A 25759-nucleotide genomic window follows, 5' to 3' on the forward strand; every position below is an offset into this window, starting at 1 on the left:
CGTCTAGACTGACAGCATTGTTCTCCTCTTTCGATACAAGGAAATATTTTTAGAGCTGGCTTTGGAATTTCCCAGACATCTCTCGGGTGTCCATTAACAGACAGCCAGGAGAATGACAAAAGTTTACAGTCATTTTACGAGCATTTCAATATGAAGACCCTCAAATACCCATGAACTGTGATCTCAGTGGTTAATATATTCTTTGCAGCGCACATTTAAATCCTGTATACACTCAGCATTAACAGGTGTGCCAAACCACTATATTTGCTAGTAGGCTAAGCCTGGAGGTGTGGATCTGGAGTTATTTGTATTATTCTATATGTTGTGTGTTTTAACACAAACGCTGGCTGTCTTTCGGCAGCTGTAGTGATGATTATTAATTATAGTACCACCTGCTGCTGATTCTGATTAGGGTAGCCGAGCGTACTGGTGGTGTGGAGCCGCGTAGCGCAGGCTATTGTACGCTGAGGGAGGAGATTCGGAGTCTCCGTCGCTCATTGGCGAGAGACAGCTAAGTGCAGTGCGAGGCTAGTGGACATAGGTGCAGGGGGAAACTTGCCATCAAAAATCTCAGTAAGGGCGGCGGATGAGTGAGGATCGCAAAGCCTACCTTGTCCTCCATTTTCAGGGCAAAGTAGTCTGGATTTATACGATTATTTTGGAAATCATTTGGTTCAATGGAGGCCGCAGTTTTAAACCCACAGATGATGACGGATGTCAACTGCAACAACACTTCCATGAACGCAGAGCTGGAGGTGAAAAAGCTGCAAGAGCTTGTTAGGAAACTGGAAATGCAGAACGAGCAGCTACGGACTCGGGCAAATGCAGTTAACGGGCGAACAAGCCCTCATATCTTATCGTCCTCTCCGCTTTGCTTACTCGGGAATACCATTGCTAGTAGTAGCTACTGTATTCCGAGTCCGCCACCGACCCTGTCGTGCCCGGCATCCTTAGGACTTTACAATGAAGAGCCTTTCCCCTATTTCCAACCACACAACCCCGACGACGTTGCTTCTGATGCAGATTGTGTGTCTGTGGACTGCATGGAACCTACGTTTTTTGACGATCTTGAGATATTGAACCTTGATTCTCTGTTACCTTGCAATCAGGATTCAGAGGAAACCTGGTATGGCAACATGGTCCAGTGTCATTCTGTCTGTCCAGTTTTGTACAAAAACACATCGGTTCTTCTCTTGAATAGGATGGACGAAAATGCATTAGTTGGCTTTATGGCGGCTTAATAAGTCAACAAGTGCAAACAATTTCTGTGTAGAGCGCATTAATCATTGTTGTTCATTTTAAGCTGTATGTGAATGTAACACTCACTAATGAGCATGTAATCAGTATTGACACGGGGGCGTGAATACATGCCATTTTACGCGCGACGTTTTCAGTAATTTCGCGTCTTTTGGCATGACGGGCGCATGTAGAGGGATACATGATAGATGATGCTCTCCTCTGGTTGCGTTTTAAAGGAAGGCATGGATTTAAGATGTCTGAACCAGATTCTGGTCTGCAGTTACTGGTGTGGAAGATTTAACATATATCTGTACCCGCCCCTCTACGTCCCATTGTGTTGTAGCCTTTCTTTGTTTTTGTGTACGTAGCCAGTGTTATTTCCCTTATTGTAACGGTCTCGTGATTATGTAGGCCGAAGCTGTTTTAAGGCTTGACCGTTTTGGTGTCCTCCTCGGCCAACGGTGGCTAATGTGCTAATGCTTTCGCCGACCTATAACTGTCATCCAATAATTCTCTCCTAAAGGCGAATACAGTTATTGCAGTCTCCATCGTTGAGTGAACGCTTTGTTACCAAATCCTGTTTAATTTTACTTTTACCAAAAAATACAGACAATGTACACGATTTCGTAAGTGTCGGGGCGCCGTGTTTAGTTAAACATTTAAATCGCTCTTTTAAACAGGTATCTGCAATAATCGTTTTATTTTCTATGTGAAGCTCACAGAGCTGGCCTCTTAGAAATATCTTGTTTAAAGAGTGCGCATTAAATGTTTGTTAAATATTTGATTTGAACACACAAAATAAGTGAGTGAACTGCAGAGGTCAGCAGCAAATCAAAATATGCTACATTAGCACTTAGTGAAGCAGGAGATATTTGATGCTGATGGCAGTGGGAAAGACACTACAGCCTTTGTTTACAAAAAGTCTTTGTGGATGTGTATATTATCCAGGTTTAGTACTTTAAGTAAGTGGTTAGCGTGTCAGGCCAGGAAGTTAGAGATTAGGGGATGGCTAATTATGATCAGGTTATAACCCTGGGTCATGCTGACCTGGTTTGAGGATGAAAGCTGAGTGCCTGACCAGTCAATGGGTAGACCTATTATACATGAAAATCTGCATTTATAGAATGACTTTTGGCAGTGTTGTGTTTTGTTCTGAAACCCTCCTTCCCCATCTCTTTGCCTTTGACTGACTGATGACAACAATTTTCTCTTCCTCTTCTTGGTTACTTTCCTCCTTTCCCCCTGCGTGTAGGTTGTATGTCTCCCCTAAGACTTGTCTATGGGTTGAGGGGAGCCTAACGCCGCTGCAGTGGTGCCGACAGGTTCTGGACAACCCCCGACCGGAAGTGGAGGCTGCCAAACGGTCCCTGTGCCACCGCCTTGACTCAGGTAGAGCTCTAGTCACGCTAGGGATGTTGGGCATGGTGTCAAAGGGGACGTGTTTTGTCAGTCAACAACCACTGGCAGCGTGCCACAACAAAGTGGCAGACTGGACGTTGGGTTGTACCCCAAACTGTGTTGTCAGTTCATGGGTGGTTGGTGGGTTTACTGGCCGTTCTACATACTGCTGAAATGGGCATAACATTGTGTACATTCTGTGGAAAGGTAATGCAGTTCTTATTCAATGACCTACTTCAGACATGCATGATGTATCTGGTGAAAGTTGTAGAATGAACTGTATTCTGCTGTGTCTATTCCTTTGCTTCTTAATCGCGGTGCCAGTGGTTTAGTAAAAATATAATTAATTCATGAAAATTTTTAGTGGAAAGGTTTAGGCCAATTCATGTGTGAGACCTGTCTCTGTTCAGATCCTATGCTTATATTTGTATCCTCCATTCTCCTTTTTCCTCTCACAAAGAAATAATACAGTACATACAAAAAGGATATCAGGTGCAATATGTTTCTTTGGATGGTGTCCTACCGTCTTGCATTCTCAGTGAATGATGGTGTTGAGGACAAAGGTCACCCATGATCAGTCATGTCCAGTCATGCTGTGGTTGAGGTGGTTGTGTTGGTCTCTGGGGTTTAGGCAGGGGGGTCTGAGGGGGGGGGGGTCTGTATCAGAGAAATCAGTAACTGATCCAATGGCACTCTCTCTTTCTGTGGGCTGGCCCTTTTTCTTTCCCGAGGATTAAAAAAGGAAATCTGCCAGCTTGCCCTATTTAGGACTCCAGGCGCGTCCTCAAGTAGTTGAGTAAACACATTCACACACACACACAGACACACACACACTCACACAGACACACACACACTCACACACACACTCACATACACACACACACACTCTCTCTCACACACACACACACAAGTCCACTTACATAGCTGAAAAATAAACATATATAGTTGGTGCACAAACAGCCTTTCGTTGGCACTTCAGAAGACCCATAACATAACTATGCCTAACTGTGCATACTTATAATCAGTGCCAACCTTGCCAACACATTCATCCTTACTGCACCAAATGTACCCTCTAATGTAATGCCAGTTACCTCCAGTAGCCTGGTGCACAGTGAAGAACATGCACACAGAGTGCTGCACATTTGCGCAGTCTTGCATCACATCTTGCACACTTCCTGGCTCCCTTGCAGCATGTAGATTGTAGATTGTAGAGCCTTGTTGACTTCCAGCCTGGTTAAAGCCCTAATTACGATTCACATCATGCCTTGTCTCAGTCAAAAAAAAGCAACATTTGTCTCTGCTGTCCCAGTGGTGGGCAGGTCAGTTAGCACAGCCACTGCTGTGAAGATGATGCTCACCAACGTGTCTTCAGAACAGTGCCTGTGTGATGAGAGTGGGAGAGGAGGAAGGGAGAGTCTTGTGTGTGTAAATGTGAATAGTTGTGACCGCTCACTGAGTAGGTAGTAAAGCATTAATGAGGATTAGTAGCATAAGCCTGGAATGGGACACTGAAACTCTCGGTTACCTCACATGGATGTTCCTTTTGGAGATTCCGTTCGTTAAGGTGCTCCATAAAGTCAATGTGGATTTATGTGTATCGACACGCATGTAACTCGACTGAGTCCTCTCTGTGGACTTATTTATTGTCATTGTATTGTATTAACCCAGATTTATATTTGTGACAATCGCTGGGGTGGGAGTAGTGGGAAACCTCCTGCAGTGGTGCATACTTAGAAGCTTTGTTATATCGTCAGGATCACAAGCCAGGGCAACCAGAGCGGTAACCATGGAAACTGTGTTTACATGAAAGGAGTTGGTGCTTGATGCCAAGTGGCTTATACCTTCGTTGGTATGAAGCGTAGCCCCATATATTTCAAGAGAGGCTCAGCAGAGCAATGTACATATGTATGTACACTATTGTTATTCTTGTCTCGGCAGGCTGTGTGTGTGTGTGTGTTTTAATCAAATCTACTTCTCCTTTGAGGACCAATGGGTAATTCACTCTGTATTATTTGGCGAAGCTCTTCAAACATTCATGAATACTAGATGAACTCTGTGTGTGTGTGTTTGTGTGTTTGTGTGTGTGTGTGTGTGTGTGTTTGTGTGTGTGTGTTTGTGTGTGTGTGTGTGTGTGTGCACGCTTTCGTGTTTCTGTCCATGTGAGAGATTGAGATTGAGAGGGACACAGAGATAGGGCGTCTGTTGTGCTTGCTTGTTTGCATGTATTTCACAAGTGAGAAAACACAGCATATGTCTCAGTGTGCATGAAGCTGCACATCAGACTGTCGATACAACTTACCAAACTTGAACACAACTTCACAATTATATCTGTGTGTTTTCTCTGTGTGGGAGGGGTGAGTTTTGGGTGTGGGTGTATGTGTTTGTGGAGGTACTGGCTGCCTGCTATGGTGTGTGTGGTTTTCTGCTTGAACCCACCAGTGAAAGGCCTGTATTCAGATGCACACTCCCCCCATTGGAGCCCTGAATGCCCCCTTTGTCTGGCAGGCTTTGGGGAAACAGATGTGTGCCCAGGCGGCCGGTGACTGGCAGTTTTGTGCCCGACTGATGCCACCACTCTACGCCGAGGCAGCTTCGCTGTGAAGAGGATCTCTTTCTCAGCTCTTGCATAACATCAAGGATAGACTTGTGATTGTCCCAGATTCCCCAGTACTTTCAAAGATCCATTTACGTTAACACGATCAGTACCATTACTCTGTCATTGGTTGTACAATATGGCAGTTGCAGGGAGATCTGAGCAGTGATTTTTTAAAAAAAAAAATTTTTACACTGCTGTCTTTCTAATCCATTACCCACAATTCTGTTCTTTAAGTTCCATTGTACCTTGTTCTATTTTTGGCTAGGACACCTGCACAGGTTTGACTTCCATTACGTGTGATAACGGCACCAAACCCTGTGCTGAGGCAGAGTGGGCTGTTGTACTTCTGGGAAGACAGCACACGCACATGAAGATGAGTGTGGGTTAGGGTTAGAGTCTCTGGCAGCCGCTGTGTGTGTCTGTTGGGGTGCTTGTTTTGTATTTGTGTTTCTCCATGGATGTGTGACTATGTACTTGTATATATGTATGACCTGATATTTATCTGTGTGTGACAATCTAAACATTTCTGTAAAACTACAAAAACCACATCTTTTAATGAAAGTCTTGCTGTATGGCGATAGGATGACTTCCTTGGTGTGATCGGCTTTGACTCGCTCCTCTCCTCTTCTTCCCCCTCTTCCTCCTCCTCCGTCTCCTTATTAGTCCACAGGTGGAGGGGCGTCTTCTCCTCTCCTGCCTCTCCTGCATTCCCTCACAGTCGAGTAGCTGGAGTCTCCCCGCTCTGCACCTCCTCTCCCTGCTCCTCCAAGTCTTGTTCTACTCCTCCCCCTAGTGTGCCTGCCTCAGAGAGACAAGGTAACAGATACATGTGCACACACACACACACACGCGCGCACACACACATGCACACACACTCAGTCACACACCTACACCTGAGAGAGATTTATGATTAAAAACTTGAAATCAAAACTGTGGGCCTCACATGGAGATTATTTGTGATATTTACACGATTTAGACGATTTTGATGTCAGAGTCAAGTGTGTTTATGAATATTTCATCTCCGTTCCTTTGTAGTTTTATGAGATGCAACTGGATTTCTCAAATCTAGCCCTTTGGATCTCATCAGTTTATTCGCCACATGTGTAACCATACAGATTCTTAAACGTGCCAAATCCCAAAGCATTGGGGGAATCCTAAAGTATTCATGGACCTGATGAAGAGTTGGTACTACACTTGGTGAAATCTCCTTCATTTCTTTACTTTTCTTTCTTTCATTCTCTTACTTTTCTCTCTCTCTCTCTCTCTCTCTCTCTTTCGTTTTGTCTGTTTGTCTCTCTCTCTCTCTCTCTGTGTCTCTACCTCTCTCCAGCCTCATATCTCCTCTCATCCTCCCACCCCTCGCTCGTCCTGACCCCACCTGGGAAGGACTGCTCTCCTCTAGCTGAGAGAACTCCCACCTTCCTCTATCACCAAGCCAAACGCAGTAAGCCTCGCTGAGCTCACCGCCATCCCATAACACTTCTCCATTGCTCCATGGCAACTGGCTCTTGCACCATATTCTTCTACGCAGTCATTCGTCATGTCACAGCAGAAAAGGGACCGATGCCTGTGAACGTATGATTCAGCGAAAGCTCACGCTCTGAAATAACACACTAATGGAGTATTTGTCTGTTTGTCGATCAGATCAATTGCTTGCTTACTGCCATATTGGGTTGATCTGTCACCTGTGCATATCTCCATGGCTTTGAAGCTTTTCGGGGGTTTTGATTTGTATTGTATTGCATTGACACAAGATTGTTTGAACTCATGTGAGGGTTGGGTGGCAAGTATTGATTTGCTGTTTTCCTTGAATCCTGAATGATTTATGATGTACCCGTAGGATAGGATTAACCTTCAGTGTATTTCCTCCAGAGATATTTATATAATTGCTAGTGAGTGTGGTCATTTATGATTTAATAGTAGTTTATTTTCAGATTTTAATACTGACATGACCAGTCAGACACATTTATTGCTGTCACTTTGGATAACATTAGGGTATAGAAACTAAAAAGCAGTTGAACAGTTTAGCTAGGAAATTAAACCAAATTTTGTGTGTCTGTGTGTGAAGGCCGCAGTCTCCGACGAACCACCTTCAGTCCTCAGTCATCTCTGGATAGTGAGCTGAGCACCTCTGAACTGGAGGAAGACTCCATTGCTCTGGGCTACAAACTGCAAGACCTAACAGATGTCCAGGTGATGGCAAGACTACAGGAAGAGAGTAAGTCCCCAACAAACCCTCAGTCAAACAGGGAAGGGAATGAGGAGTAGTGTAGGAGTAGTGTAGGAGTAGTGAGGAGGCTCTTTGCAGGGCACTAGAATTGGGAGCAACAGGGTATTTCAGGGCCAGTTTCCCAGACATGGATTATCCTTAGTCCTTAGTCCAGGAATAGATTTTGTTTTGTGAGGAGATTCTTTCTCACACAGGGAATTTGGTTTAGGGCATAGAGTAATCCAGCCTTTTCTAATAGAAGAGGATAACATTTGTCAAAAAGAATTATCTGTTTATTTTGTGATATTGTACCAGAGGGGGGGGGGGGGCCTGGTTTTATCATGGTTTTGAATTGATATTGCACCAGTATTAGTGTGAATGCTTGTTTTGGTTTGTAGATTTGTTTCTTTTATTCTGAGCTGAATGTTATGGTTATGTCCTATAAAAACATTGTGTACACATATTTGTGTGGTTAATGTGTGTGATTTAATGTGGTGGTAAATTGTGTACATATACAGTATGTGTGTGGTTAATGCCACTACTCAGGTCTTCGTCAAGACTATGCCACCACCACCTCGGCCTCTGCCAACCGACGCAGCGCCAGCTTCTCCTTCCAGTTTGGCCAACGAGCAGAGTCTCACTTAGAGGAGGAAGAGGAAGACGACGATGACGAAGAGTACGGTCAGCTACCTCCTCCACAGCCCAGGCTCACGCGGCCGGGAACCTTGCAGCGCGGCATACCCCACTCCCACACCTTCACCAGCATCCGCGACTGGAGGAGGAGCACCTCCACGCCATCCACCCCCTCCACACCTCAGTACCCTTCAGCCTTCTCCTACCAGCCCCAGCCCAGCCCTCTGCCCAGCTACTCCCCCGAGCAGCAGGGGCCCCGGCCCAGCTCAGGTAAGGACAGCACTGGGGGATAGGGAACCATTTACAGCACTGGGGGATAGGGAACCTTTACAGCACTGGGGGATAGGGAACCATTCACAGCATTGGGGGATAGGGAACCATTCTATGGTTATGCTGGGAGGGTAATAGTGCAGGAATGAGGCGCATGTTCTAAATGTCCCAGCTGATGCATGTCATAGTACTAGATGGGACTAAAGCTGTCAGAAATAGGGGATCAAATCCGAGACTAAAATAAAGCAGGTTTGCCAAGCTCAGAACCCTGATGATCGGTTGGATCATCGAGGATCATCTTTTATTAAAGGTGTTATAGTGGGATTCAAATCCTATACAAAAATATTACGTTACAATTGTACATTTGATTTGTATAGCTGTTTAATAGTTATTCATTACATTTAATGATTTAATTAAAGTTTTATTTAATTGAAATAAGCTTCTATCCGAAGGCCCTATATGATCAAGATTGTGGGTTCTGAGGTCTGATCTATGCCTGATGCATCAAAAATGTAAAACAGACATGAAAAAACTGGCAGTGCGGATTCACACTCAAGATGAAATATTTAATATATTTTTTTATCTTTGTATTTGCTTATATCTGTTTGTGTGACCCATAACCTGTGGATCCTCTGTTTGGAACCCAGTCGAGTTTGACAGTAAGTCAAATAATGTTTGCCGTTGTTGTCTGTGTCGGCCTCAATATGTTGTCTTTGTCCTGTGAGTCCTACAAGCAAATTAGCAATGATCTCAATGATAATATTACTCAGCTCTTGCTACGGCTAACACAAATTACTTCCCATTATTAATCAAACACATGGTAAAAAAAAAATGATGTGACCCCCCCCCCCCTTTTTTTTTAAATTCTAGTTACAGAGTTTTGTCTAGCATGGAACATGTATGTGGTTTTGGCCACTGATAAAACACATTCCCTATCTGACTTCCTAAGCGCCTTCCAGTGCAGTAAGCTCTCATTAGGTCGCCTGCTCTTTTTAGAGGTCTGACACTATGCCAGGGACCAGATCTTGAGTGAGAGGACTTAAGCTGCTGTAACCATGACTTTCGGAAGGGGCCATCTTGTTGCGATGTTCTGCGTATTTAAAGGGCAAATACTAATACCCTGTAAGACCTCTAAGGATGACATTCTGGTGGGAAAATTGGATGCCTATTGAATCCCAATTCTGGAAAATTGGTTAGGATTTATTTTTTAATTTAGGTCCTTAATCTCATGTCACGCTCTTGTCTACTTTACCTAAACTGTGAATTTGGGTGTGTGTGTGTGTGTGTGTGAGAAAGGGAAAGAGAGAGAGAAGAGCACAAGGATATGAGTTTGCATGCATTTCATATGGAAAATATGCATTAATAATAAAAATTCTCATATCATGCATTTTCATTTGTGTGTGTGTGTGTGTGTGTGTGTAATTTTGTGCTTGCTGTTCAAAAATATGTACTGGGAAAGATTGAAGGGGTTACTAACAGCATGAGTTGTGCCACTCCAGATAAACTGCGGAGGAGTATGCCCAACCTGGTTCGGACGCCCAGCATGTCGAGTGTGCCACTTCCAGCCAGTCACATGGGTTCTCCTGCCTCCATCCGGAACAGCCAGAGTTTTGACTCCTCCAATGGGTTGGCCAGACTCCAGTCTGCTAGTAAGACTCCTGCCCTCCTTTGCACCAACATCTTCTGCATCATCATCCTGATCTTGACTTTGGATTTGTCTTATTACATTTCGTTGCAATGTCTAAAGCTGTTGTTGATTACCTTAATATACATCATTAATATAGTACATCTGGGTTTGATGTATTAAGATAACTGATTGTTAATACTGCATATAGCACTCGTAATATCATTGTATGTCAAATCAGCATAGGTTTAGGCTTTGTGGAGATTTGAGAGGAAAGAAGTTGTTTCAAATGTAATGTTGTTAACACTGTTTGGTTGTGTCTGGCTCAGTCCCATCACCTGGTCAGCTTCAGAACCGTGTTCAGAGTGTGGGGAACTTCTCTGCGTCGTCACGGCAACCCCTGAAGGCCACCGCTTATGTCAGCCCCACAGTCAAGGGTCCCACTACCGTGACTACTTCAACCAGTTTACAGTCCTTGAACTGTAGCGGGATCCCCCTTCCGGGCAAACCTGGCAGTAATCAGGCAGCTGGACGGAGTGGCCTCCCTCGCCCTGCCTCCTTCATAGGAACCATCTCCACATCTCGCAGCAAGATCGCCCAACCTGTGCGCAGGTAAGTGGGAGATGGGACATGGTCGAAACTAAACCAACAGTTAACCTCATCAAAAACATGATTTGATTTGAGCCTGAGCGAGAAATATGAACATCATCTTGAAATGCTCTTTAAAGGGATGAACCTTGATAACATGCTCACCTGTAACCGTAAAGCAAACCCACGTGAGTTGCCAGTATTGCTCTCTGCTGTCTGTAGGCCCTAGATTGAGTGCAGTTTGTGCAGAGCAGTGGTCTTTTTATAGTAACTGTTTTTTTTTTAGGACTTGAAAAATGTACAGGCTGGTTTCCTGAGCAAAGTTATATCTAGGTCAAACCTTAAAATACATCCTATTTTTTCATTTGTTATTTTAGGTGTTCAAGTTGTTTGCTGTTTTTTTTACCTTAGTTTAAGCTCTGTCCAGGAAACCAATCCTGTGTCTATGTGATCTAGTATTTGGTGGTAGTAGTTATCAACAAAATATCTACTATTGCCTATATACCTTGTGCGCATGTAGTTACATTATCACTGTTTTAAATTCCAATTGATACATGATTACAGACTCCTTTTGTTTTTGTATTTCAATCAGTTTACTGACGCCTCCAAAGAGCTTGTCAACCCTCAGTGCCCTGCGTGACGGCAGTTGGAAGGATGGTTGTTACTAGAAATGGGCAGACGTCAAAAAGGGCACTACTTGACTCAAGAAAGTGGCGATCTGGTTACGTGCAACTGCCCTGCTGGTTGGGGTGGTATGCCACATGAAACAGTGATCTTAGAATGTGAACAGGAATGACCGGAAATTTCCATGCTGTGGAGGGAACCCTAGAGTTGGGACTTAAAGTGCTTCCTTTTTAAGGGGTGTTTTTTTTTTTTTTTTGCATTTATGTATTATGCAAAAAAAAATCAATAATAAAGGTAATCCTAAAGTTCACCTTCCCCCAATGTCACATTTTCATCATTCATAAAGCCCCCAGCTTTGCTATTATGCACTGACCACGGATTTAGTTACTAATAATCAACTCACTACCCTGTAAAGCTTATTTTTAATCAATCATTTTTGATGTGGTTTTCCTTGAAACAGGAACTCCAAACATGCTGCTAATCATTAATCTGCTGTTTCCCGTGAGTTGTTTTTATACAACTATGAGGTGTAGATTTAAGAAAAGAAAAAGAAATTGTGACAATTGGACAAAAGTGTTTAAGGGATTTAACTGTTCGAATGTCTGTTCTATTGATATTCTTTTGTAATGGAAAACTTTAACCAAATTTGACCAGCTTGAAAGTGTTTACATACAGATCAAATTAAAAGTGACTGGATGGCTAACACTGATGCACCATTTTCAATGTTTTTAACCTCACAAAGACACGCGTACACTTAATTTTCAAATGAAAGAACACTGAGATGAAATAATAAATCTTTGTTATGGTTGCACCTATTGTTAATGTATGTATGTATGTCAATGAAGTGTTTTGGTACTGCACTTTCACTGTTAAATTATTTGTTTCTAAATATCGTTTGTTTAGAAAAGACACTGTATAGAATTCCACAATGATAACAGATGTAGCACTGAATTAAACAGGTCCTAACAGGTTTCAATTTTAATGTGTCGAACAAGCATAACTAAAAATAATATTTGCAATTGCACTTAAAATACAGGTAGGGCCTATTACTTTTTTGTTGTTGTCTTTTTGTTTTGTATTTTTAAGCACTGTCATTGAAACAAGTTTGTGTGTTTCATTTCAAATAAAAGCTTTTTAAACTTCCAGCAACTAGTGTAACGTTATTACTCATGCAGGTTGGGCTTATACCTGTAACTGTGGATGATGCTAGAGACACAAATAGGTAAGTATAGAAAAATATTTGTAAGAATTATACATGAAATTATACCACACAAATTGATATACAAAGAGGTTTTAAAACATTTACCTCTATCAAATTCTATTAACTCATTCTGATGTTTTTTTCTCACCAAATCTTTGACTTGGACCTAAAGTAGAATCCAGTAGCCGAAAATGTAGGGGGAAGCCATAGGTGTATTCAGGCAGTATAAATGGCCGAAACGATGTTATTTTTCTTATTAAATGAAATATCAATCAAGGTATAAGGTACGTATTGACAATATGAGACGAGAAAACGTTACTTCCCATACCGGGAGTCGAACCCGGGCCGCCTGGGTGAAAACCAGGAATCCTAACCGCTAGACCATATGGGATGTACAAACTTTCGTCAAGTTAAAAGTTTGATATAACAAGAACAACAGATCTTTAGTTGAAATACTTTTATTTGTCAAATAAATAGAAAATTGAATCAATCAATTGAGCGTACTATGTGCCATATTACAGTATTGTTTATCGATATGACGGCATTAATATATATATATTTGTAATGCTGCACATGAATATTCTCAGTTGTGTATGACTTTTAAGATCGAAACCATCGAACCAGTCGCAAACTGACGTCATTTCTAAGCGACAACCTTTTTGGAAATCCATGACCAAAAGGGATGACTGCTGTTTCATAGTCGTTCTTCCACATGTTTGAGTCATTTTGAAGAAAGAGACTGTTTTAGTATACAAGTCTAAGACAATATAAAATGTAAGTAACATCACTGACGTCACATTAATGTTAAACGACGATTTTAAACCTTGACCACAAAAGACTATTCTCACGTTAGTTGTTAGACTCGTTTCCTTATTTACACCACACCTTCTTTACCTCTTTTAAGTTTGTTCTAAACCTTCCGCGTCGAAATATCTATAATAGTCCTAGTGCTTGTAACTATGCTTGGTATGAATTGATGTTTGTTTATCTCTGTACGTGATGGCAATCGACAACTCTGATCCTTAGGGCTGATTATTGGAAGTCTCAGCCAAAGAAATTTTGTCAGTACTGCAAGTGTTGGATAGCAGACAACAAACCGGTGAGTGTTTCTTCAGTCTGATCTATTCTGAGTTCTCTTGTCCAGATTGTATGCATGTCTTTGTTCCTGAAATTAATATCCTGTGCATTTCATTCTACAGAGCGTTGAATTTCATGAAAGGGGGAAGAATCACAAGCAAAATGTGGCTGATAAAATCGACGAGGTGCAGTAATGTTCCCTTACTAGTTTTCTAACCGCTATTTTCAGTTCTTTAGCAGAGTGATGCACCGATAGACGTTACACTTATCCTACACTTAATGTAAATTAACGTGTCCAGAGGTGGTAAGCAACTCAAAGTGGCTTAATAAGTAAAGCTTTGCCTTTTGCTTGATGTTACTGATATATACCAACAGATGGTGCTGTATTCAGAAAAAATACTGAGGTATCAGAGAAAAAGAAAAAAAAAAACATAAACATAAACCCAATTTGACATGCCATCTGTACCGAATTTGTGGAGATAAGAGCTGGCATGATATTGCAAACAACTTTATTGGCGCATGCCACCCCATACCCACCCTCCACCTCCCTGTGCTGTCACGCTGCAGATTAAAAAGAGGAGTATGGACAAGGCAAAGCAGGAGGACCGCCAGTCAAAGGAGTTTGCAGCCATGGAGGAGGCAGCCTTGAAAGCATACGAGCAGGACATTAAAAGACTTCAGATGGAATCAGGTAACCTACAAAAGCTGCAAACCAACCCTCCCCTTGAATTAGATTAATGGAATGTCATGCATTTACATTTCATAGGCTTGTTCGCTTTACAGTCTTGGATGCATGGAAAAGGCTATTTTTTGTGTGTTATCAGTCTTTCTTTCCTAGATGACAGTCAGTACATAAAAGTATATGAAAAATAACAGAACATAAATCGCTGGAACCTGTTTTGAAATTCCATATGATGACATGACCATGATGGTATTAAAATAGCAGTTTCAGTTAAGTGGTCTTTGGTTTTTGGCGATGCAGGTGCAAGTGAAACCGAGCTTCAAAGTACAGCTCCTCAACAAAAGGAGCCTCAAAGTAGAGCTCCTCCACCAAAGGTACCTCAACAGCAGAGCAAGAAGCAGAAACAGAAGCAGAAGCAGAAGCAGAAGGAGAAGGCAAGCCCCGAGGCCAGCAGCAACAGTGGATCAGATGCTTGGGTTGAAGCGTTGACCGATGACGGACAAAGCTATTACTATAACTCAGTAACAGGAGGTAAGAGCCACTTGGTTCATTTTGACTCTCTGAAAGTTCTCCACCATCTCAGACAATATCCTGTTCAAATATTGCTACACACAACAGCCAAATCAGAAGAGGGCTATTGACATAAAATGGAGGGAAAGTCATGCTATATCAATAAGAAACATTTAAGCCCGAAATCAATGCTTGCGTATGTGTGCCTGCAGAGTCAAAATGGGAGAAGCCAGGGGGGTTCCAAGGTCAGAGTGAGTCCTTGGCACAAGCTGAAGAGCAGAGTGAGGTAGATATAAGCACACATGTAAACACACATACACATACACGTTTTGGCAGTGTCTGTGCTTCTTAGAATTAGTCAATCAACTAGCCACAGGACTAAACGTCTTTAGCATTATCTTGTTTGATCATTATGCAGTCTGGGTCCCCATGGATGGAGGCAGTGAGTCCAGATGGATACCCCTACTTCTACAACTCAGAAACTGGAGGTTTGTTCAGCCGTGACATTCAGTGGAATAGACATCTGTATAAAACTGAATGTGTAGGGCAGCACAATTTGAAGAGGCTTTTTAACAACAAGCTGAAACTCAACAGAATACAGACCGAGAAATGTACCATGGGTCATCTGAATTGCTTTACATGACGACAGTAGTCCAACATGAGCCTCTTTGTCTGTACTCTCATCGGTACCCAGAGTCAAGCTGGGAAAAGCCTGCTGATTATCACTCTGGAGGTAGCAGCGTGGCAGCTCTGGTGGAGGGACTGGAGGACCCATCTCCCCCTAAGCCTGAGCCACTATCAGAGGATGAGAACAGCTCAAATGGGGCCAAGGACGCCGAGGAGACGGAGAAGTCCACAGCCCCCAAAACCAGTTTCTGGGTGAGACACACATCACCCACTGGAAATGATTGGTCATAAAAAAAGGCTTTTTATCTATATATGTGTTTTTTTCTGTCAAAATTCTGTTCTTGTAAAGTTGGAGATCTGTAGAAATGGTTGAGTTGATAAATGACAACAATCCTCCCCTTCCCAGAAAAGAAAAGCTGAATGCAGAAAAGCTGAGGTACCTGAAAAGGAGGGAGAGGTAAAAGAGGAGACTGAAGAAGGTGCTGGTGCTGAAGCTGAGGAGAACGAAAGTTCGAGAGATTCCTCTGACCCTGCCCCTGCTAAAGAAGAACAGGAAGTAAGGCCCGCCAAAAAACCTAGGATCAATCCCTATGGAGTATGGGAGCAGATCCAAGAGGAGGAGGACCCATAGTGAGTGAAACACACACACACACACACACACATACCAGGAAACACGCTACCTTTAGTTTGTCAGAAAATGTTGCACACCGTTTTCTGCATTCATCATGCGAGTGTTTTCAGTCAACAGTGTTGTCTGCTTGCAGCATTTGTTTTGATGCAGTTTAATTTGTGCTGAGGTAGATATGACATGTTAAGTCTCAGAAACTGGGGAATATGTTTGTGCCTTCTATAAGGGGTAGCCGTCTCACGGCATTAACCACCTTCTCCTCCCCAACAGTGAGAATGTGGATTGGCAGTTGCCCAAGGTGGACACCGGGGGCATCGTTCCAGCTCCCACAGAGATCCCCCGTGAGCCAAAGCCCAAGTTCAGGGAACGCCTCATCACCTCCCTGGGGGATGAGGGAAGCTCAGGGGCCACTTTCCGCAAGAGGAAGACAGACAATGGCAAATCCAGAAGCCTCCGTCAGAGAGGGAAGGACGATGACTAAGAACCCCCAGTTGGCCGTTTTTTTATATAGAACATGTGGAGGACAGCTCAGGAAATCAGCAGGCTGACATTTATTTTTGCCCACTTGGCAGACCTGGAATCACGTATGTTTATGTGTGAGCTGTGCAGTGTCACGTCAAACGTCTGTTTGCTAAATTGTATTTGCGGATGGATGGTCAAACATCTTTGCCATGAATGAATGAATGCCATATCCAGGTTTGAAAGCTCTGTATAGTTCAGAGAAACAAAGAATCAATAAGCACTCGTTCTTTTTGAGGAGGTATTTGTCTCCTGTAGACATATATATCTTAAAAAAGAGAGTTTTTCTTTTTTCCTACCCTTAATTGCTCTACACATTCGAGTTTGGAGATTTGTATTAGTATTTTTTTAATTTGTTGTTGACATCAACCTTTCCCCCTCAAAGATTGTGTCTTGTATTTATGTGATGGTATTTTTCTATCATTAGCTTGAAAAGTGACTTCATTGTTGTCAGTAAAAACTCCTTTTGTGCATAAAGTTGCCACTGTTTAATAGCTCTTAAAGTATTCAGGCTCATCTCCAACCCTTAAGTTTAATGGATGTTGCATAGTTTGCTGTGAGTGGACATATCGCTCGTACCCAATGTAACCCAGTTTCACACACACGTCACTGAGGAGGATAGAGGACACACAGTCAGTGCTCTAATGGGGGAACTGGCACACTCATTTGGGCAGCTGTCTCACATTAACTCTGTGTCAAGGAGATACTGTTGCCATTACTGGTTGCCAGGTTTTTCAACAGCATGTTAGTATAAGATAGGCTCAGAGCCTCTTGTAGTGCGTGTGCACCCAGTCATGTTATTAGATACATTCAGCCACACCCAGAATAGCTGCCACTAAATTTGATTTCAGTTTCAATTCTTTATTTTTGTCTTACTTTAACGTTATCTCTTCACGGAGTCAAAAGTCATTTAGAACCAGTGTCACCTTTGAAAGGTAGACTCCCTGACCTCTGAACAACATCCTGGTCAGCTTCCTCTCCCAAGTAGGATCTCTGGTTAATACGAATCACTTCTGTCTTCCGAGCACAGGACCAGCTGGTCAGTGGTAACTCCTGTCCTGTATCTGTCCATTCAGTCGATGCCAGTCTGTCAATGTTAAGAGTAGAGGCTGCTCAATGGTCTGATCCTGGGTCAGTCTCTCTCCTCAGAAGATGGCTGCTCTGCACCAGCTCCAGCAGGGCCTCCTGGTCGCTGTGCTCCAGCAGTGCTGAGATCAGCTCCTCCAGCTGCTCGCCACCCCTCATGAACTCCTGCAGCACAGAAGCTGGTCAACAGTACACACTGACAGACAGACAAACAAACAAAAAAACAAACATTGGACGACTGGAGGGTCCACAACTGAGGATATCACCCGCTGATTTTGTGTAACATCAAAGAGGCTGGTGGGTGATGACTGTCATTTCATTGCAAGGGATGAATATTTTATAGCTCAGACTTCCATACTAGCACACAATACCTAGCAATCATAGTCTGTTTCTGAAGACATGATCCGATCTCGTATGAATGTGCTGTGTAAAGGATGAAAGATGAGTTAAGGCCAAGCCTTTCTCTCTCACCTTGATGTCCCGAGTCATGTAGCCAATGCGATGGTCCGTCACGCGGTCCTGACTGAAATTGTAGCTGCGAATCCTCTCAGCCTGGGCTCGAGTGCCCACCTAGTGGGAGAGGAAGATGGCTATGGTCAGTTCTGTGTTCTTCTGTTTGTGTGTCTGTTAATGTGTTTGCAGGGGTCTCTTTTACCTGTTGTTTTCGCGCTGTGTCTCTTTCTTCTGTTTGTTTTCCCATGATGCTTTGGTACAGGCGGGCCTTAAGCACCCGCATGGCCTTGTCTTTGTTTTGGAGCTGAGAGCGGCCCTGCTGACACTCTGCCACGGTGCCTGAGGAGCAACAGCGTTTGTGTGTTAAGAGGATTTTTAATTTAACTGATTCTGACGTCTCTCAACTGCCTTGTACGTACTAGCACACAGAAAGAGTCTGCCATGTTACATGCTCAGAGATATTCTCTATAAAAGAAAACCTGCACTGAACTACTGCTAGATGTTTTTCAGTTCCTGAAGAAAAAAAGTTAAATTAAAAAGTAATTGTCAGAAATAGGTAGTAGGCTTGTTATCTCTCAGATGTTTGAGTCAGTGGAGTCTTCAGCATGTTTTATTCAGTATTTAAGTCTAGCGTGCACGTGTCTCTTGGCATGACTACAAATTATTAAAAAGAAAACAAAAAATGTTAGAATGTTCCTACCTGTGGGCAAGTGGACGATTCGAACCGCACTGTCTGTCGTGTTCACACTTTGACCCCCGGGCCCTTTGGATCTGAACGTGTCGATCCTCAAATCTTTAGGATCAATCTGAATGTCCACCTAAAGAAAGTAAGTGGTAGCACAGCTGAACTAACGCAACCTCGAACAAAAACATTCCCTTAGCAGTACTAAAACACCTCAAACTAAATTATCTTTATAACATCTCTAACATCTATATGTAACAACTACAAATATTTGCTCATAGGAATCCTTCTACAAATCCATTTTGCCTCTTCCAAACATACTGCATACATGCTTTCATTTTCCATGTACTCAGATATCCAGTTTAGGGCAACATGTATGTATGTAGGGCAGTATGTATGAAACTGCAGTAATTCTTCACTGGAGGTGGTCGTGTCGTTCATTGAGAAGTGTCTGCGGCGTATATACCTCACTGGGCTGAGGCAGCACTATGACGGCCATGGTTCCCGTGTGGATGCGCTGCATGCGGGAAGACAGGCCCACCTCTGGGATCCTCTGCACCCTGTGTGTACCCCCTTCAAATTTCAGCCATCTGTAAACGGCCTCACCAGACACTCTCACTGCTGCATGGTGCAGACCACCTACAAGAGAAACCAAAACATTTGTTTCTAGCACTTTCTGTGCCCGTGGCAGAGAACCCAAAAACACGAGTGGAACACAAGCAAGTTCAGAAATGACGTCAAAGATGGAACACACACCAGAGAATAATTGCCATGTACAGAAGTAAGTAAAGTGGTGATTCATTTCAGTTTCTCCAATAACCTAGATGTTCATCTTTGGAATTGTATTTGTGCAAAAAAATATATATATATGTAGACATTCAAAGCAATAGAAAGAAACAAGGGAATAACTTGTAGAGGTAGGGGAGTGTCATACAGCAATGTCTCAGGCTGACAAGGAGGTGTTCAGCCTGAGAAGTAATTTACTTGCACCGCTGAACAGGCAAGAACAGCCTGTGCAAGTGTGTGTTTGTTAAATGAATGTGACCGTGTGAGAAATAGGAGTTTTACCATAGTCTGCGGGAGTGTAATTAAGGACATCAAAGTCCCAGTCTTTATAGCTGGCAAAACCTTCATACATGTCGAAGATCTCACGGGTAAACTGCTGGCAAATGTCACCTGGAAAATGCAACAGACTCCCATTATTATCAAAGAAAAGCCCATAGTTTTATGATTAGGAATCTCGTTACAATGTATATGTGAAGTAGCATCTCAGTCACCTCCTGTAGTCCTGCCGGACGCAACCTCTAGTATGACATTGCTGTTGTCATGTTCATCTAGTGGAACCAGAGTCTGGATCAACTGAATAAATTCAAGCAATGAAGGAATTACATTTGATGTTATTGCATCAGGTGACAACTAGAGTTGGGCAGTATAGAAAAACTCTTACTTCTTTATGTAAGTCTTCAAGTTTTCCAGTGAGTTCTGCTTGTTCCTCTCTCAGCAGCTCAACCATTTGCTCGTCTTGGGTAGAGCCAGCTGTGGTACCTTTCAAAATTGAGTACATGTCAAGACTACTTGATCCAATTGTAGCATTGTTGCCTACTAGACGCACGATGACTGCGCCACCTTGCGGTGATTCTTAATCTTGCCATAACTAGCAGGTCTACATGTTTTAGTGTTATTTGGAGAATATTATCCGACTAGGCCCACGTACTTTGAAGAAAGGACTCCACTTCTTGTAGATTTTTAGCAGCATCTTCGGCGCATGTGAATGCATTTACCACGGGCAACAATTCCACCCGTTTTTGATGAAATTGTCGCCTGTCAGAGTCACTTAGATTCGCGTTTTGTAACGTACATGTGACCACTTCGTATTCATCCCTTACCCTTCGTATGTACATCTGTACTGCTTCGTTCTTCAGCAAATCTACTGTAATTTTGTGATAGTTTCGAGACGGCTGGAAACTGCGATTTTGTGAACGACAAACCAACAGTTTACCCAGGACTCCAGTCACTTTGACAGCGATGTCGTGGTTGCATACACATGATTTCCAAAATCTAGTCCATCTTAATATCATTCGTAGTACAAAAGTATCTCGAACCTCTATTATCAGTAAACCCCTATACCAGAGACATTATAGAAGGAGGACCTAAGGTCAGAACTGCCTAAGGTCGGCTAACCTAGCGCAGAACACAAAAGAGTTTCTACTAAAGGCTAAATGCTGTCTTAATTTAGACAAATGTACCAAACACATTACAAGAGCGGTTGTTCCCTTAATTCTCTCTAAAAAGTCTACAAGAAGTACTAATCAAAACATAACTAGCAGTCTAGTGATGTTTTCACCATGCTGCAGTTTGATGAGAGCTTTCCTGCAATCTTCAGGAAGTAAAAGACACTCTAGGGATTCTGGGATATGTAGTTCCTGGCAGCTCACTCATGATATCACTGGCTGAATACATTGAGAACGTTAAGCGTACTAGTATATTGTAGTGATCCAATTGTTTAAATTTCTTTGTTTTTTATGTTATAAAATTTGGGGAGATACAAATAATACATTTTGTGAAGGTGGAATCAAGAAAGTCAGTCAAACTGAAGAGCAGCTAAAGTTTCAGAATCAGAATCACGTTTATTGGCCAAGTAAGTTTGCACAAATAAGGAATTTGACTCCGGGTTAAGTGGCTCTCAGTGTACTTACACAAAATATACAACACAACACAACACAACAGCACAACGGTACAAGCAATCTAAGAAATATATACAGGGAGGAATGGCTATATACAGGAGCTGTGAACTGTAAACACAACAAGTAGTGCAAAGAGGTGGAGAGTGCAAGAAGTGCAGAGATGAATATTAAATGGTAAGAGAATGACGTAAGAAGTACAATATATACAGCCTGTATAGTTATACAGTAAAGGGTGGAATGTATAGCACATTTTGTATTTGAGAATAAAATAAATAAATATGACTTGTGTACAGTGGTTATTATGGGTTATTATTGGGTTATTGCACAGTGCCACAGTGAGTTAGCTGTTCATTAGTGAGACGGCGAGGGAGAAATAAACTGTTTCTGTGTCTGGTGGTTTGGGCGAACCGTGTTCTGTTGCGCCTACCAGAGGGGAGAAGTTGGAATAGGTTGTGACCAGGGTGTGAGGGGTCTGCATTGCTTTCCCCTGCCCGCTTCATTACTCTGGAGTATGGAGTTACAATATGTTCAAAATTCACAAATAAATGGCACGCAATTCACAAATGTATTCCCTGATTCACATATAAATGCCACACCATTCACAAATGGAAACACTGTTACATTTAATTGCAGACTAACTAACAAGCATTTGCAAATTTACAAGGATGAACCAGTATTAGGTTGGGTCTAATTACCCAGCGGCTGTGTTAAAATAGCAACCGATTTCGCTGGGTTAGTCCAATGGTTACCCTGCTCTGCTCTGAGATAGCAACCTACTTAAGGTGGCAGGTCAGATGATTGGCCATCCTTTCAAATATTCGTAGTTCAAGCATGTTCAATCATGTTCAATCATGTATGACTTATACGTATGTACTTATATGTTATGTTATGTTATTTTATGTTATGCTATGGTAGGTTGTTGTGCGGTGTCTCGTCTTAAGAATGTCAGTGCCCAGTCTGACTCTGTGTTGTTCTGTGCATCTGACAATAAAAGACTTCAACTTCAACTTGACAAGGGGTTTAACAACATAATTACCATATATTCTAGACTCCTCTTTTAGACACGAATATGATGTCAAATTGTTTGCTTTACCAATATGGAATCTACATGATTAAACCTGTAATTTTCATTTTGGGGATAAGCACAGATCTTTTACATCACCGGGGCAGGGCACTTATTGCAAATGACTCGATCAGTGCCTTTATGTCTTAAAGGTGCAGTATGGAGGATTTCAGGTGAATTATTATTAGAAATGGGACATGTTGTGCCGTTATGTTTCTACAGTATCCCAGAATGGGAAAACCAAGGCACGGGCACTGAAGGGTCTTTCATGTTTTTACGGCACGAAAGACCCTTGGCCAAAAAAAGAGGAGCTTCCGTTCCCTGTGCAAATAGGTGAGTTTCCAATACAGATTAAAGGAGTGATTTGGAGGATGAAACGTTGTGATATACAAAGAGAGAGTGGAGGGTATTCTTCAGATGTGGCGTGAGGTGTGTGAATGGATTCTCAGAAAATGTAAGAGCAAACAGAAAACACTTTTTTCCCTAAAAGTTTTGTTTCATCATGACAGTTGTTGGAACACCAAAGTCCATAGTCACATGATTAATGATTAATACAGGTCAAACACTGCCATGTATCTTAAATATATTTTGAATTAATTTCCTGTGTATTTGATAGGCACTGAGTCAAGCATCTCAACTGATCACCAAATGGAGGACGAAGGGCAAACTGAAAACAAGGAGAGGCCCAAGACAAGCACTTACTGGAACACTTTTGATCTGAGTGAGTCAAACACAGTTACAACAACAAAGTCAGGGTGGAGTTCTCTGTAGTAGATTAAAATAATGATAGCTTTTAGGAGGCCAAGGATTGTCTTTACTAATCCACTAATTACCCTTTCTGGTATCTTGTAAATGTTACAGATTGACTGAGCTCTGTCAGTGTGATGGAGTGGGCAGAAATATCAGCCCCTATGAGCTCATTAACACCCTCTGAAGCCAAAAGGACACTGTTGAATCAAACAAACTAATTATTAAGACATTTTAGGAGGAGGTTGTCTAGACTGTGAGTTCTCATCTGTAACCATCATTAAAACAGAAGCAGCACATGTTGTGTCAAAACTTGACTCATGGAATTTTGATGAATGAAAGAATTGATTGAATTGAATGAATGTAGCCTATAATGCTCCTTTACGTTATGGCACAGGGTATGAATGTAGCCTATAATGCTCCTTTACGTTATGGCACAGGGTATGATGCAGACGACACGACTCCACATCTGTCTCTGTACACCACATTTGATGACTGCAGAAAGTCAACTGGAGGATACTGCTATGTTTATTCAACTGTCCCCCTCCTTTGAAGTCTTAAACATAGAAAGTGAGGGATGTGAGAGCAGAAAGTCAAATTGGTTACTAGGTTACTAGGTTACTAGGTTACAGTCCCTGAAGTTTCTGCACTGCAATTTTATTTTGAGTGGGGTTGTTCCTAGAGATGACCACTAGAGGATGGTACCACCATTACGACACATTTTCAGTTGTGTACCTTGGCATCACTGGGTGTTAAGACCTTTCATCACAAGACTTCCTCAGCCTAGGCAGGTCCTCTGCAGGCTAATCAGACCTGATTGTGTGTCTCATGATCTGCCAAAACTGCAGAGGGGACAGGCTGGATCCTCTCCCAGAGTGGAAGTTTGAGACTTATCTTTCATTATTTTTATTGCTATTATTATTTTATTTTTCTTACAAATCACATGAAAATATTGCTGCATTCATTCTGCCAAGGAATTACTACATTTATCCAAGTCTCAACTGCTCAGGACAGACCCATTTCCCAAAAGCGTCATTGAGCAACCACCGTGACAACTGTGGAGAGATAGTATTCAAAGTATTCTATCATTTAACTATGGAGTTCAACAACACTTCTGGGAAATGCACCTCCGGTCAGTTTAGGAAAACAGGAGTGATAGTAACTTTGCAATCTCCCTCCCTCTCTCTCTCTCTCTCTGTATGTTAAGATGTAATGAAGGGGTATAGCTAGTATCATTTCAAATATGATCAAAATCACCTCTTTGATTTCCCTTATTCACCACCATATTTTCAATGGTTATGCCAGATGTTCAAATGAAAGCCCCTGACACTGACACCCAGCCATATTTCACTGAGTGAGAGCCGCCAGCTACAGTATCTGAGCTGTAGGAATTTCAGATAATTGAATGGCAACACGTCTCAAAACCATTGTATGGTTGAAAAAGAGGAGCTGCTCGTTAAAGATACCTGTTTTCTTCTGTGTATTTGAAGGAGTGCAAGTACAAGATATTTTGACTGCAGTTGACTGGAATAGATAGGGTAATTGCCTCAAATGGTTAATCAATCGATTTAAAGTAGACTACCCCAATGGGCCACTCTAGTCAAAAAGTCTAGATTTGGATTTAGGATAACCTAGGCCAAATTATAAATGTCGTTCAACATTATCAGTCAATTACTCTCCGCTCTTTAAGTCTTAAGTAAACTGACATCTGGGAAACTATCTAACCTACCAAAATGAGAGGGATGGGCCTTTCACCACTGGATTTTGAAAGCGGCGCGGCGATCTTTTGAGAGCACTTAAGAGATCCCAACAGGATAAGAAGCCTACCTCAAGGTTGCGTTTCAAAAGTATTCTGTTTTTCCACCGAATTGTTAAAGACAACTGCTGAACTGATATGGACCCTCGTCCGCAAAGACTTATTCAGTCTTACCTGCCTGTGGTGACTTCCAGAGCGCCCATCACTGTCATCATCACTGTCATGGGATTGCTGCAAATTGTATGCTGCGTGATTGTTGGATTGCACCTCACAGGCCATTTTCAGGTTGGTGACATGATGTCCAAATTTGTGATCTATGTTTTTAACTTACGTTTTAATAAGAGTTTATGAGTTTAAATGCCGATACATTTGTCTTGATACTTGTATTGCAGTGAACGAACGGTCAATGATACAACACGTCTGTTTACAATATATCATGGTTACATGGTGTTTCACCGTAATCCAAAAATGCCCTATTGTTTTATTTCAGATGAGCGATTACGCATTGTTTAAGGTGAATTCAGGCTAGTCTACTTTTTAAACATAACTCCAATTTCCTCACCCGATGAAAACATTTGAACTGATAAAATGTTTTATCGACGAGTAGTCCAATGTTATGCTGTTCGATGTAGGCTAAATGTATTCATGAAACAGATTCCGTACTACGGAGCCCGTTAAATCCCGAAAAAATACTATTTTATGCACAATTTGCTATCTTGTCTCGTCCACCAAATATTTTTTGTTCGCACAATTGATTACTATCTCTGCAATTTTCTTGTGCGCACAAAATACATTTTCTCTGCACTTCGTAAACTTCCATCGATACCCATGCATCTTTAAGTAAAGTCTATATCTTAGCAAGT

General features: G+C 42.2%; 3 protein-coding genes and 1 non-coding gene across 9 annotated transcripts; 2 read left to right on the forward strand and 2 right to left on the reverse strand.

The window, feature by feature from the left end:
- Positions 1-150: 150 nt before the first annotated feature.
- Positions 151-12330, forward strand: LOC122130843 (SLAIN motif-containing protein 1-like). 5 transcript variants are annotated; one of them, XM_042705642.1, is made up of 10 exons: positions 151-1126; positions 2492-2628; positions 5897-6049; positions 6564-6677; positions 7302-7451; positions 7989-8345; positions 8993-9004; positions 9845-9994; positions 10299-10581; positions 11150-12330. In XM_042705642.1, the coding sequence occupies exons 1-10, from the start codon at positions 678-680 to the stop codon at positions 11223-11225; spliced, it is 1881 nt and encodes a 626-aa protein (XP_042561576.1). In that variant the 5' UTR covers positions 151-677; the 3' UTR covers positions 11226-12330. The 5 variants fall into 5 exon arrangements, with proteins under 5 accessions (XP_042561576.1, XP_042561578.1, XP_042561577.1 ...); XM_042705644.1 differs by lacking the exon at positions 6564-6677; XM_042705643.1 differs by lacking the exon at positions 8993-9004 and having other exon boundaries at positions 152-1126.
- A 371-nt stretch (positions 12331-12701) lies between these two features.
- On the reverse strand, positions 12702-12773 carry trnae-uuc. The gene has a single exon. It is a non-coding gene; the product is annotated as a tRNA-Glu (tRNA).
- A 250-nt stretch (positions 12774-13023) lies between these two features.
- Positions 13024-16898, forward strand: wbp4 (WW domain binding protein 4). Its single transcript, XM_042705650.1, has 10 exons — positions 13024-13156; positions 13409-13481; positions 13582-13644; positions 14027-14150; positions 14442-14672; positions 14864-14937; positions 15070-15139; positions 15346-15530; positions 15685-15908; positions 16177-16898. Coding segments are annotated over exons 1-10 (1257 nt in total). The 5' UTR covers positions 13024-13154; the 3' UTR covers positions 16388-16898.
- A 372-nt stretch (positions 16899-17270) lies between these two features.
- Positions 17271-21054, reverse strand: mtrf1 (mitochondrial translational release factor 1). 2 transcript variants are annotated; one of them, XM_042705648.1, is made up of 9 exons: positions 20361-21054; positions 20094-20191; positions 19924-20005; positions 19715-19822; positions 19113-19285; positions 18665-18782; positions 18167-18303; positions 17983-18081; positions 17271-17676 (listed from the first exon to the last, which is right to left on the reverse strand). In XM_042705648.1, exons 1-9 carry the CDS (start codon positions 20722-20724, stop codon positions 17539-17541), a joined length of 1317 nt encoding a protein of 438 aa, XP_042561582.1. In that variant the 5' UTR covers positions 20725-21054; the 3' UTR covers positions 17271-17538. The 2 variants fall into 2 exon arrangements, with proteins under 2 accessions (XP_042561582.1, XP_042561583.1); XM_042705649.1 differs by having other exon boundaries at positions 17537-17690.
- Positions 21055-25759: the final 4705 nt, after the last annotated feature.

The sequence above is a fragment of the Clupea harengus genome, unplaced genomic scaffold (genome assembly GCF_900700415.2).
Source record: "Clupea harengus unplaced genomic scaffold, Ch_v2.0.2, whole genome shotgun sequence".
NCBI classification, from domain to species: domain Eukaryota; kingdom Metazoa; phylum Chordata; class Actinopteri; order Clupeiformes; family Clupeidae; genus Clupea; species Clupea harengus.